Here is a 13475-nt window from a genome sequence, read left to right on the forward strand (position 1 = left end):
ATTCACTCCAAACTTAATATAAGATCTATTAACTAATTTGGAGAAGCTTAATTTACCAGTGTTACAGAAGGAAAAAAAATTGATAACATCAGATTTGAATGCAATGATGATAAATATAGTTAAGCTAAGCTAGCTATAACAGATTGGCAGTATATATATCTAAAGTTATAAATTAAGAGAAAGTAATTATTAATAACGAATGAAACCCATAATCTATAATTTTATGGGAGTTTGGAGCCTCCACAGAATCAGAAACTAGCAGTTTCTGTTTTCTTTTCCTGCAAAAAAAAGTAGATGAATATATATATTTTATAAGACAAGTTAGCAGAATTCAAGTACATCTGCACCCTCTCAGAAAAAATTGAATAGAGGAGGATCCATCTTTTGCTGGCCAACTTAGCTTAGCTTATATATATAGCTAGCTACTTAAGCTTTAAGCTACCGTCAATGACTCAGTTGGGACCGCCCGAAATTGAGTAACTATTCCGGCAAATATCAAATATATATGATCATCATATCCACAAAGATAAGTAAATAAATAAATAAAAAGAAGCATAAAATCATAAAATTAAGAAAATTTGTACATTCTTCTTCAATCAAAAGACCGACGATGAATTCTTAACATCTCCAATAAATTAAACATTGAAAAGAGAAAAAAAATCGAAACTTGTAAAGAAGAATAATGAAAAAACCTGACAATTAAGAAGAGAAAAAAGTTGAAACAAAGAGAAGATCGATATAGGGATGCATATAGTGAAAGAGAGAGAAAGAGAGAGACCAAATTAACTGATGATGGAATAACATGATATTGATCGATCATGAGAGAAAGTCTTCTTTTGAAAAGAAAAGAAAAGAAAGAAAGAAAAAAAAGTTAATACGGTGGTCTAGGTGTTCCCCAGTAGCCCTGATCCGAAGTCAATTGGCATGAATTCAACAAATTCTGAGGCACGTTATTATGGAATAGCGATGAGTTTGGATCTTGCAATAGTTGCTGAGACTGTGGTGGCTGCTGTTGTCCTCCTGATCCTCCTCCCCCGATTCCAGGCGATTCCAAGCCTCCGCTCCCACCAGGAATCGAAACCTGTCCTTCATCCTCCTCAAGCGGAAGCCTCTCATACGCCGCATTACCAAAGGAAGCTGCCATGATAACAACCGGACCCGAAGCCATGAGTGGCCCCACAACGCTTCCACCCACCACCTGGCCTTGTCCCCCAGCCAAATATATGGTCAATCCAGAAGCCGCTGGAGGCGCAGGCGGGGGGAGAAAGGATCCTGATAGGGAGAGAATCTCGAACCTGCCATGTAAGGTGACGACGGCGCCGGGGGAAGCCGGTTGCCTTAAGGTGACATTAGTGACAGTTCCGCTGCCGCTGAGGATGCAAATTCCTCGCTGGCGGCGGCGAGCGAAGGCGGACATGCTGTCCATGATGTCGCAGCTGTTGGCGATTTCCATAACGTGGGAGCGGAGGGCGTTGGCGCTGTCCCGAGTGATGATGATGGGGGGCTTCGGCTTGTTCTTCGATCCCGCGGGACGTCCCCGTGGTCTTCTTGTGATCTCGGAATCTCCTCCTGATCCTCCACCGCCGCTTCCTGGTGAGACTAATAAGTCCTTCCCATCAATGGCGTTGTTTTCGTCTCGGTCGCGTTTCATGCCTCCGCGGTGACTTAAACCACCACCACCACCTCCGCCGCTGCTGTTTTGTTCGTCTTCAGAATTTTGTTGCTGGTGTTGGTGGTGTTGTTGAAATTGGTGGTGAGGGTGATGGAGATGAAGATCTCTCGCTAGGAAAGGAGGTGGTAGAGGACGGCCGTGAGCAGCAGCAATTGGATCCATTCTTTTAATCGGTTTTTTCAATTTCTGATACTATATACTCACTTGGTCAAGTAGATAACTGAGAGAGAGAGAGAGAGAGTTAGTACTAGCTGGAGAGCTGATCTCAACCTATATATTTTCTCGATCTTTTGGGATGTTGTGCTCAATCAAATATGGTATATAATACTATACTAACCTTCACCAAGAAAAGGGGAAATCGAAAAGAGGGGATAAAATGGCTAAAGCTGTTTTTTTTTCTTCTTCTTCAGCAAACCCACCAAATTTTCAACTGAAAGAGCTGGTAAATCCTCATCTTTTTGATCCCTTAGGAAGCAGCATCCAAACAAAGCTCATGTGAGTTTTTTTTAATCTTTCTGCAGAGAGAGATTTCTTTATTTCCAGGGTTTTCTCTCTCTCTCTCTCTCTCTCTCTCTTTTTCTGACCAACTATAAAGGATGAGGAAGCTTAATAAGATTGGGTTTCGGTTAAGGGTTCGAGAGAGAATTAGAAACGCAAGAAGTGAAAAACGAGAGACTAGCTAGTAAGAAGAAATATATGAATGGATTGGGTATAAGGGGGTTTTGAAGCTGTGTATTGCTTGTACCTTTTCTATTTTTTTTTAAGAGGGTGGGTTGGGAGAGTTTTTTCTTTTTCTTTTTGAGGTTGTAGACTAGAAGTAGTAGTAGTAGTGTGTTGTTGGGTTAGGGTTAGGTCTAAGGAATCGGATCGATGATGGGTTTGGTTCTGGTAAGACAGCGTGCGCATGGGCGGTGTGTGGCCCCCACTCCCTTCCCCTTTCTCTCTCCTTTGTCTTCCCCTCTCTTGAGACCTGAGGGTCCCAACACCCCATGTTCTCTCTCTCTCTTCATGTGTGTCTATAGTAGTAGGATTAAAAAGCCTGTATATAAGATCATCCTGTCCGGTTCTCTTACTGAAACATCACTTTCTTTCTCAATTGAATTCTTTCTCTTTACTACTCATTTGGCAATATTGCTATATGTTCAATTTTTATAGCTAGAGATCAGAGCTTTCTATATCTAAATGGAAAATGTACATATAATATGGAAAGAAAAAAAGAAAAATAGTACTACCCAAGTAATTAATTAATATGTATAGTCCTTTTCAGCTATTTTATTAGTTATGTCTTAATTATTTTCAATATTGATGTTCATTTAAGCCAACAGGCAAGTAGCTAAGCTTGTAGCTATATACATCACTGCAAAGCAGGTGTACTAAATTATTGAATATGTCATTTCTGTAACTCCCGCGCATTTAATTGCAATATTTCAAGTATAGATATTAATTAACTCTTAAAAAAATAAAAAAATAAACAGTACTATCACACCACTTCTCAAGTTCTCATTATCTTACTACCAAACAGTACTGACGACTCATGCAGATGCGAACAAAAAGAAAACGTAAAAAAATAACTTACATTTACAGCAGTCAAAGTAAAAATGCTTATCTGGTAAAATTAATGAATGGAACTGTAAAATTATCATTGATGATGATGATGAAAAAAGCCTAACGCTTGTGTTAAATTTTCATCAGTTAATTTTTTTGTTAGTGTTTACCTTAAAGGAAAAAATCAAAATTGACCGTGAAATAAATAATTAATGAACAGAAAAGCCAAAAAGAGCGAAGCGTTTTGTGTACAGTACTAATTAATAGTATTACTATATATATATAAATCTCTTTGTTCTTGTTGTGTTGTGTGCGTTACCAGGCAGAGCCACCACCCTCTCCACCAGCTTATACAAGCATCTTCTCTCTCGATTTCTGAGGTGGGGCTTTTCGTATTTTTAGCGCCATTCGCGGGGTACTTTTGGAAAATTAAATTAAATAAGCAAGAAAAGTGGGGCCCACCCGAACAATTCGGGTCAAGAGAGTCAGGGCGTGTCTTAAGGGCGACTCTCGTTTTAAGGGTTTTTTTTTCCCTTAAGACTAAAAGTGGTGATGTTTTTTAAGTTTGTTTGGGACCCACGCGCTGTTTAGACAGTGAGGCTTGAAACGTGAGACGTGGCTCTTCCCCGCTCATTTTAGTTTTTCAACGCTTTCGTCTTTAAACAGATGCCATCCTTTTTATTACTTTTATTTATTTATTTACGTCTAGTATTTACAGTTTTATTAATACAATGGTTCTTATTATAATAAAAGTACGAGAATTATTCTTAAATTTACAAATCATTAATTTGAAACTCATTTTTTATTATTATAGTGTTGTGCTCTCATAATTGTGAATGATTTGTACACAATTTCATTAACTCTATTTTGGTATAACTTTTGCAAATAACTAGATTTTTATATTTGATGTAATTTCTTGTTTCGTGACTTTATTACTTCTTCTATACATTAATTCTATTTCAAATCCTTTATTTGATATTTTAATTAAGATTACCTTTATTTTGGTTTTATCTTCTCATAAAAACTATAAATCACACTTTCTTCTTTCATGATTTTTTTATATATATTTACTTCATTGTATATATATTTTTAATTCAAATGCGCTCTTTATTCATACGGCTAATTTATATAAGTTGCTTAATAGTCGTGTGCCTCAAGAATCAAGAAGAAAATATTAATTCCAGGAAGTAATTGAAACGAAAGAAAAAAGATTTTCATATACAAGAAATTTGAAATTCATCAAACCATGCCTATGAGCCAAAAAGTTTCCTTTTCATATAAAAGACTACCATGAAAGTAAAATGATGGGCATTATATTTTTATATACTCCATCAATTTGTTCTCATTGACATGGCTATATATATTTCATAAATCATATGATTTAAAAAAAACATATAAACAAAAAGGCAATGTGAGTGTATATATATAATTAGTCAAATAATAATATTATGTAGCAGACTTTATACAACCTATTTTAGACATTTTGGATAAGTTCGATTGGATTCTTATATATATATATTTATGTATCCTAATTAAAATATAAGTATAAGCCAATATAAAGCATTCAATAGTATTACAAATATTTTAGAAGTAAATTAAGAAAGTATGTTTATTAAATCTTTCTTTATATTAACAAAAGATTCTCACGTACGTGAACTAATTTAACAATAATAATTATTATAAACGACAAAATATAAGTTAATCCAATACGAATACATTTTTTTTTCTCATTTCAATTTCTTATTTAGTTTATTAAGTGAAATTGTTGTTAAATTCAGGAATAATAAATATTTGGATAGATATAGATTGATTATTGTTTGGAATAGTGGAGATGAATGGTCACAACCATAGGAACAAGAATTTAAGGGTGCAGAGATGGTCAGACAGCATTGGAGATATTTTGTCTGCATGCATGCTTATGAAGATGCTCTCTCTCTATATATATATCTCACTCACGGTAATTGGTAATGGTAATGCATCCCCACAACTCACCTGCACGTGCTCCCACTCCTTTTGCACGTGATGACGTAATTTTTCACAGTAGTACTCCCAAATCCCAATTTGCTTCCCATTCAAGCATCATTACTGGTCACTTCCCGGATTGCTAGGAAAGTATCTTTGAATCAAAGTCACACCTCTGTTTTCGTTTTTCAGATAATTTTAACTATTTAATAACGACTTTTTTTTTTAATAATATCCTTATTAATTGACATGATCTATATATTAACATTTTTATTCAACTCAAATAGATTTACTACAATATTAAAGTTACACAATAATATAAAGAAACAATAAATCATATATAAAGAAAAAAATATGTAATATTTTAAATCTAATACATTATTTATTTTTATGTATTTTATCATTTATTAATTATATTTTTGTTTGGCTAAATTATATTAGTCAGAGTCAAAACCAAAAGAATTTATTATTTGATATTTAATTTATCGAGGCTATAAAAAAAACATTTTGTGTGTAAAACAAAATTGAGAAAGACAAAAAAAAAAGAAAAAACACGTAGCTAGAGATATATAAATATTTTATTCTATTTTGCTTTTATATGTATGTGACAAGTCATAAACAGTTTCATATAAATGATTAAATTGTATATATTATAAAAAAAAAATTACGAAAGTTAGTACATGCATGGAACTAATGAATATAGAGACATTGATCACATATATATATTTTTTAGTTTAAATTTTGTGGAACTTTGTTGATATATTACTTAATTTATTTAAATAAGATTAGTTTTCTGCATATGAATGTCATGTCCACAGTTCCATTAGAAAAAAGAAAAACGTCCCAACATGGAAAAGTAGTGAAAAACATACTTTTCTTTTACTCTGTTTTCAATTTGTATTTTTATTTTATAAAATTGAACAAGAGGCTTTTTGTTATCATAGAATCTGATACAATAAACAAAAGCTTATATTAGGCTTTCGTATATGTTATCAGTTCAGTCCACTCCTTGTATAAAAAGGTATATAGAAAAAGTAGTCATTATCGGCAGCTACGTGATTCTTTTTTTTCTTTTTTCTAATAATTATTAATTAGGTATGCGATTCTTTCTTGCATAAATCAAGTAGTGAAATGGAAAAAGTAACTAATTAATAATTATATATATATTCAATTTCCACACGTGATTTTTCATTTCTTAAAAATATTGTATATATATCGATGATGATTTTTTAACATATAAGATAATACGAGTAGTTCTGTACATAGAATAATTTTGTATATTTTATAACATACATTGGTATATTTATTATATAACAATTAATTATATTATGTACAAAGTACCATTGATTTCTTGATCATAGCTAGATAACAAATGAGAGTGAGAGAGAGATCATCACATATAATACATCCAATTAACATACACCCATATATATATATATGATCATGATATTATAAGAAAAAAAAATATATATATATAATACTAGAGGCATGTATGTACATAAATGTGTAATATATATATATATATAAGTATATTTTGGTTTTGAAAAATGTTCCCGCTTGGTGAGTTAGCTAGATAAGTAGGTAGCTAGCTAGCTAGGGAATACATAAAATATATATGAAGCAAAGAGGTTGATGGGAATTAGAAAGAGCAGATGGAAAGGGTTAGAGTGATAAATGAGAGGGGTTTGACTGCATCGGTCGATGGGGATGGTTGTAGTTTGAATGGCGAACCACAGCGTGTGGGCTTGAATGAAATGAAATGAAATTGAGAAAAATAACTATTTTTTAACAAAATAATTATAGTATATAATAAGAGGGACGTGACATAATGCACTTAATTCACAGACAGATCAGTCTCTGAATTTCAGTATATATCATAGAGAAAATAAGTTAAGAGCACGAGTGACTTGAGTGAGTTAGCAGTGAGTCCTAGCTAGACACAACTAGTCTTTCAAAATAATAATTTATATAAAAAATATTATTATTATGAGTGAGAGAAGGCAGAATAAGGCAGATGGCAAGGTCGAATAGAATCAAAGCTGATTGGGAGAGAGACTGTACACTGTCTCTACTCTTCCCACGCGCTAAATTCCATGCTGTAATAATAATAATATTTTCTTCTTTTTATTAATTCATCTCCAAAATTTTCTTATTATTAAAATAAGATTTTCAACAAGGCATCCTAAGATCATCTCTAGTGGCTAAAATATAACTCACTTCACAAATAAATTGCTACTCTAATTTTGTTCCAAAAGTTGTATTAAATATGATACATGCTAAAAATTGTACAAAATTTGGCATATAATATTTATATCACCATAAATGTTATATTTTTTTATTTAATTTTATGCAATTGTTATTATATTAAATAATCATCATTAAATGCTACATTTTTTACCATATTATTTTATTATTATCTCTAAACTATCAATAATAAAATATAAAAGAAAATTATTACTTCTTGTATATTTTCAATAAATATTAAATGAGCATTAATGAAATATTGATTTTTGCATAGTTTTTACAATTGTGCATTAGAGCATAGTGGTAAAAATTGTAAAAAATATACTACACATTGATATTTTGTGCTAAATATAACACAACATTTACATATCCCATTGGAGATGGTCTAAGACGCCCAACTTCTTAGGACGTAGTATATCATTCCTAGGACGTAGTATATAAGAGCGCTATAAGGCACCTAAGATGTCACACCCTAATAAAACATGTCATATTGTTACTGGTGGGATTTAGTATCGGATTCACATATTTCAATTCAAATTAAAATATATAAAACTCAATATTTACTTGCGCCATTATTGTATAGCACCGGCGTGGTTGAGGACCCGACGAGAGAAAGAGAGAGGGACGAGGGCAGAGGGGTGCGACCATGGGGAGGGCCGGAGTCTCGACGAGAGAGAGAGAGAGAGAGAGGGGAATGGGGGCAGAGTGGGCACGACCACATAGAGGGGCGAGGAGAGAGAGAGAGGGGGACGAGGGCAAAGAGGGCGCGGCCACGGGGAGGGGGGGAGGGGGTGGCTCGGGGAGAGGGAGGGGATGGCTGATGAGGTTTGGGGTTTTTTTTGAGAAATCTGCGAATGTGGGAGGAGAAGTCGAGGGAAGGTGATATCCGCAGGGTGTCGCCGCTAATAGTAACAGCGGATATTCTAATATTGACGTGGCGACTATTAGCAGCGACACGTGTTGCCGCTAATAGTCTTATATATTCATATTGGTTGGAAATTTCTCACATTTTTTTCCCATATTGGAAATGTTGCTCCTAATAATATTTTTATTGAAAAAAATTTACCCGGTGTGATATCAGCGACTTCCCGTCGCCGCTAAAATACATATTTCTTGTAGTGCATATTTTAGGGTGTTGGACACCCTACAATGCTCTTTAGCAATTCTCTTTACATCAATTACTGCAATATAAATGGTGTTACTATTAATATGTGTTCTTAAATTACCGAATATCATATCAAAACTTAATTAATATACTTATTCATAATCATTTTGTTCTTGTTTCAAGAATAGTCTTTGATTCTTTTAAATAATTTTTTTTTAAATCTTGCTTTTAGTTTTAAATATTATCTGTTTTTATTTATATTATGTATGATTATTTAATTACAGTTTTGTACAAAAGGTAGCAAATTATGATAATAAGAGGATCTTAATTTCATAAATTTAACATATAATATTAGTTTTTATAATAACTATTTTTTAATTGGGGAAAACCAGGTAAGATCTAATCTAATTTTCGATTTAACACAATCTCATAGGTGGCTTGTAGTAGCTAGTTTATTGGAGATTTAACTCGGATTTGATCTAAAGTCCAACGGTCAATGATTATTATTCTATGAAATGCATATAATATAACTTCAGAAGATTAAATATTATAATTATTAGGTAAATTTGCGGCAAAAATTATTAAATAGTTCAAAAAATTACACTTAAATCACTAAATAATTTTTTTGGTAGCAAATAAAGTCAAGAAGTTGTCTAAAAGATTGCACTTAAGTCATTGAGTAGTTTTTTTGGTGACAAAAGTAAGTAGTCTAAAATGTTGCACTTAAATCACTAAGTAGTTTTTTTTGTTGTAAAAATCACATTTTACATAAATTTTATCTTAATTTTAATTAATCAATAAATGTCTAAAAATATATATTCATAACATCAATGTAATAAATGAAATCTTTTTTAAAAATAAAAAAATAATTTTAAAATTTCTAATATAAAAATATTATTCAATATTAGTTAAATTAAATTTTAGAAAATAATACAACTTAAATTGAATTAAAACTTAATTTTTTTAAAATTAAATAATTTTTTCATGTTATAACGTTTGATTTTTTTATTTGTAAAATAAATTTCAAATAATTTTTCAATGTTAGAATTATATATTTTATGTTTTATAAATTAATTAAAATTGAGATAAAATTAGTATAAAATATGACTTTTGTAACTAAAAAACTACTTAGTGACTTAAATGTAATATTTTAAATTACTTACTAACTTTTGTCACAAAATAATCTATTTATTAATAGTTTAAGTGCAACATTTCAACCTACTTATTAATTAATGCTGCCAAAAAAACTACTTAGTAACTTAAATGTAACTTTACAGACTATTTAATGATTTTTTACTCAAATTTCCCTAATTATTATACATCTTCGATATTCAAGGATATCATTTATATAGTTTCCAGATTTTACTATTGATACTATATGTCGAAGTTTAATTTTACTCATGTTCTTAATGTCTATTTACCGCAGTAATAAATGAACATGATGAGTTAGGTATTTCTAAAAATATCTATATCATGGCATTAAATTAGATAAATTTTATGATTTTATTCCAAAAAATTAATTTAACAACTTAAGTAAATGGTCTTCCTATACTAGATAATTTAACCTCCATTATTGAAAATGTAGAATAGTTATAATATTATATTGCAATGATAACATAAAAACATTACATATTAATTTCTATCTAACATATTTTTTGATAAGTTATATTGGTTATGATTAATTTTTTCTTCTTATTTTTCTCAATCTAGTATAATACTATCTTAATTATCTTACTCATTAAAAGAGACCTAATGATATTAATACACTACTATTAAAACCTAAAGTCTACATAAAAATTTATTGTCTATCTATATATTATCAATGCTATCAGTATTATTAATACACAGTATTCAGTATTCACACACTCTACAATCAAAATTAATTTAACTCTTCTTAAATAATTATAATCACGGCTGGATATGAAATTCAAAAAGAGAAAAACCCTTTTAAATATATATACAGTTAATGCCAATATATATATATATCAATATATTTTGCAAAATATAGAGAGACCTTCCCGACAATCTATTCAATGAATATAACACTTAAACTATTACAATTGCAATTCATGATCATTATTACATTCTTCAACACCACGCAGATAAGGATTTTGGTTGAAAATTTATTATTTAAAGATTCAAACAGCAAGAAAATTTAAAAATATAAGTAGTACAGACACACTGAACAAAACAAATACCGAGATCAATGACTCACATCACATCGAACAAAATATTAAATTTTTCCTCGAACATTAAATACCAATCAAACTCTCTCTTCGATCTTCATATAGTTAAAACCATTATATAATAACCGTACTTTTCTTCATGATGAGGTTTAACACATATAACTACATATATATATATATATATTTACCAATTACCATGACTATATATACCGTCACAAAGTTTAGTATATAATATAGCTACATTTATGGTGAATGAATAACAAGATATATACGTACACAAGTGGCACGGTCTTTATAAATAAATGTGTTGCCGTCCGTCATTGTAGCCCTTCATTAAGGCTTATTAATTAGCTTATATTATTATTATCATTTTCCAAGCTGGTTCGATCGATTGAATTCATGAGCATTGAGCATAGCAGATGAGAGATAGAGAGAATAATAAACAATTGTAGATAAAATGTTCAGAGTTTGGTGATTGGAGTAAGAAGAAGAATCTTTAACGAGAAAGGGGTCCAATCCGGGACAACCGCTCCGCCTTCTTCTCTTCTCTGCACGTTAGCTCTCGCTCACACCTGATTGATCCATCTTTTTTTTAATATATCGACTCTCTCTCTCACATAATTAAACAAGTATTAATCAATGATAAAGACAACAAGATTAGATAATAATTTTAGTGCTAAGACAGCGTATACCATTCCCATCTCCCTCTCTCTATCTGTCTAAGCAACCAAACAGAGAAGGCATATGAACATATTTATGTGTATATAAAAATATAGAGTTCTTTTTTTGTGTGTAAACATATATATTTATATATAAAACAAGAAACCATCGTTTTCTTGAGCAGTCAACGGTGCTGGCTCCCACCAATTAAGCACCAACTCTTTTCCTAGGTACTGAAATCCAAAGTCGCCTTCATCACCAAACAACTTTCTAGCTAACAGTTACAACCCCACTACTTGATCCTTCTTTACTACTTTTTCCCTTTTGCAATACCAAAAAAAATAAATAATAATCTCTCTATATATATAAATATGTTTTGACACTTACATATATGTATAGAATTTATATATAAATTGCACAAAATTTTATAATATTCTAACCACATATATATATAATTATTAGTTGTGCATATATATGGTTCTATAAGAAGTGATTGATTTTGATGTGGCATGCATATAAGTACTTTACAACATTAAACACTTTACGCCATATTGGTGGTTTTTTTTATGACAAATAATTGTTAGAAATACAATTTATATATAGATATTTATATGTTGCCAAGTTTAATTTGCTCTCCCGTATTCCTTCAATGCTCAGTTTGGTAAGGCCAAATTAAAATGTATAAAAAAGAATTAGAATTAATTTAATAACTAAGGCACTAATTATATGATTAGTTGGTTCCACGACCAAGATAATAAGTCTTAGTTCTCAACCAAAGTCCAAACAGCGTTGTTCTCACGGCGTTTATTTAATTATATAATCATTTAAAGAAACACGTATATCATAAAGCCAAACTAAAAAGTTGATTGATTAGCTTTTGAATTTTGTGAGTGTATACTACTTATTATGAAGTTAATTAATAGTCTTCGTTGTTTGAGAAAGACATTTATATAGTCTTGGCTCTAGAGAGAAATGAAAGAAACATATAGCTTTGAAAAGCTGTTAGAAAAGGAAAAAAAAAAAGCTTTGGTGCAAGTGACAACAACATATTGATGCTTATCTTAATCACTACCTCATCCTCTTTTATTAAACTAATCAAAACCCATTATCTTCAGCTAATTAAAAAAACTATATTTCCTATTAGCAAAGCTAATTCAATGGGGACTACACTACACATATGGACCACACTAAATATCGTGCAAAAAAACAATTAAAAAAAATGCTTTAAAGTTCCATGTGAAGAGCACCTATTGCTTCGAATCTAGCATATATATAATGTTGCATGTTCCCTCTCTCTCTTTCTCTCTCTCTCTCTCTCTCTCTCTCTCTCTCAAGCCGCTTTTCCCTCTAAGTGGCTTGAGATTGTTGCATCGTTTCTTGTCCTCGAGGGAATAAGCATTCAAACTTTTACAAGTTTAAATTTTAATTAATTGAATTTGCATCGGCCATTAACATTATTTTAAGAGCCTAAACAGCCGACCAAACTGAGGTCTCCATGTGATGGATAGCGATGGATATGGAATCATTATAGTCATCTCTTCACCTGCTTGCTTAGCCCTTTTCTCGATCATTTCTTAATTAATTACAATAATGTCAACCATTTTTTTTGTTCTAATACAAGATGCAAATAACACATATAACTCCATCCTTGCTTAGTTTATACTATATATATATATATGCATACGCATATAATGGGATATATATATATAAATATTCCGGCCGTCTGCTTTAAACTCTCTCTTCATCCCATCCTCTATTGTATTATTTTAATATCATAATTTATATAATTATTGTATACCACTCACTGAGTATTAATCTCTACCTATTTGCAGATCATATATATCATATTCTTTTTAATTATTTGGATTGGAGTGTTATTATCAACTGGGTAGCCGACGAAACTTTCAAATTTTAACCCTTTTGACAATATTATACGGTCATATATATACATATATAAAATACAAATATGCATAGTAGTTACTGCTAATCTGACTCGTACCATATATATATATATATATATATATCTTTAGTTTTTGCAGTAATGAATATTTCATTAAAAATAATAATAATAATAATAATGTAATTAATATATATATATATA

The 13475-nt window shown here is 30.9% G+C and overlaps 1 protein-coding gene across 1 annotated transcript; it reads right to left on the reverse strand.

Moving 5' to 3' along the window:
* Window positions 1–370: 370 nt before the first annotated feature.
* LOC133796860 (AT-hook motif nuclear-localized protein 22) lies at window positions 371–2454 on the reverse strand. Its single transcript, XM_062234546.1, has 2 exons — window positions 2010–2454; window positions 371–1892 (listed from the first exon to the last, which is right to left on the reverse strand). Exon 2 carries the CDS (start codon window positions 1832–1834, stop codon window positions 872–874), a length of 963 nt encoding a protein of 320 aa, XP_062090530.1. The 5' UTR covers window positions 1835–1892; window positions 2010–2454; the 3' UTR covers window positions 371–871.
* Window positions 2455–13475: the final 11021 nt, after the last annotated feature.

This window comes from Humulus lupulus, chromosome 8 (genome assembly GCF_963169125.1).
Source record: "Humulus lupulus chromosome 8, drHumLupu1.1, whole genome shotgun sequence".
Classification (NCBI taxonomy): Eukaryota; Viridiplantae; Streptophyta; class Magnoliopsida; order Rosales; family Cannabaceae; genus Humulus; species Humulus lupulus.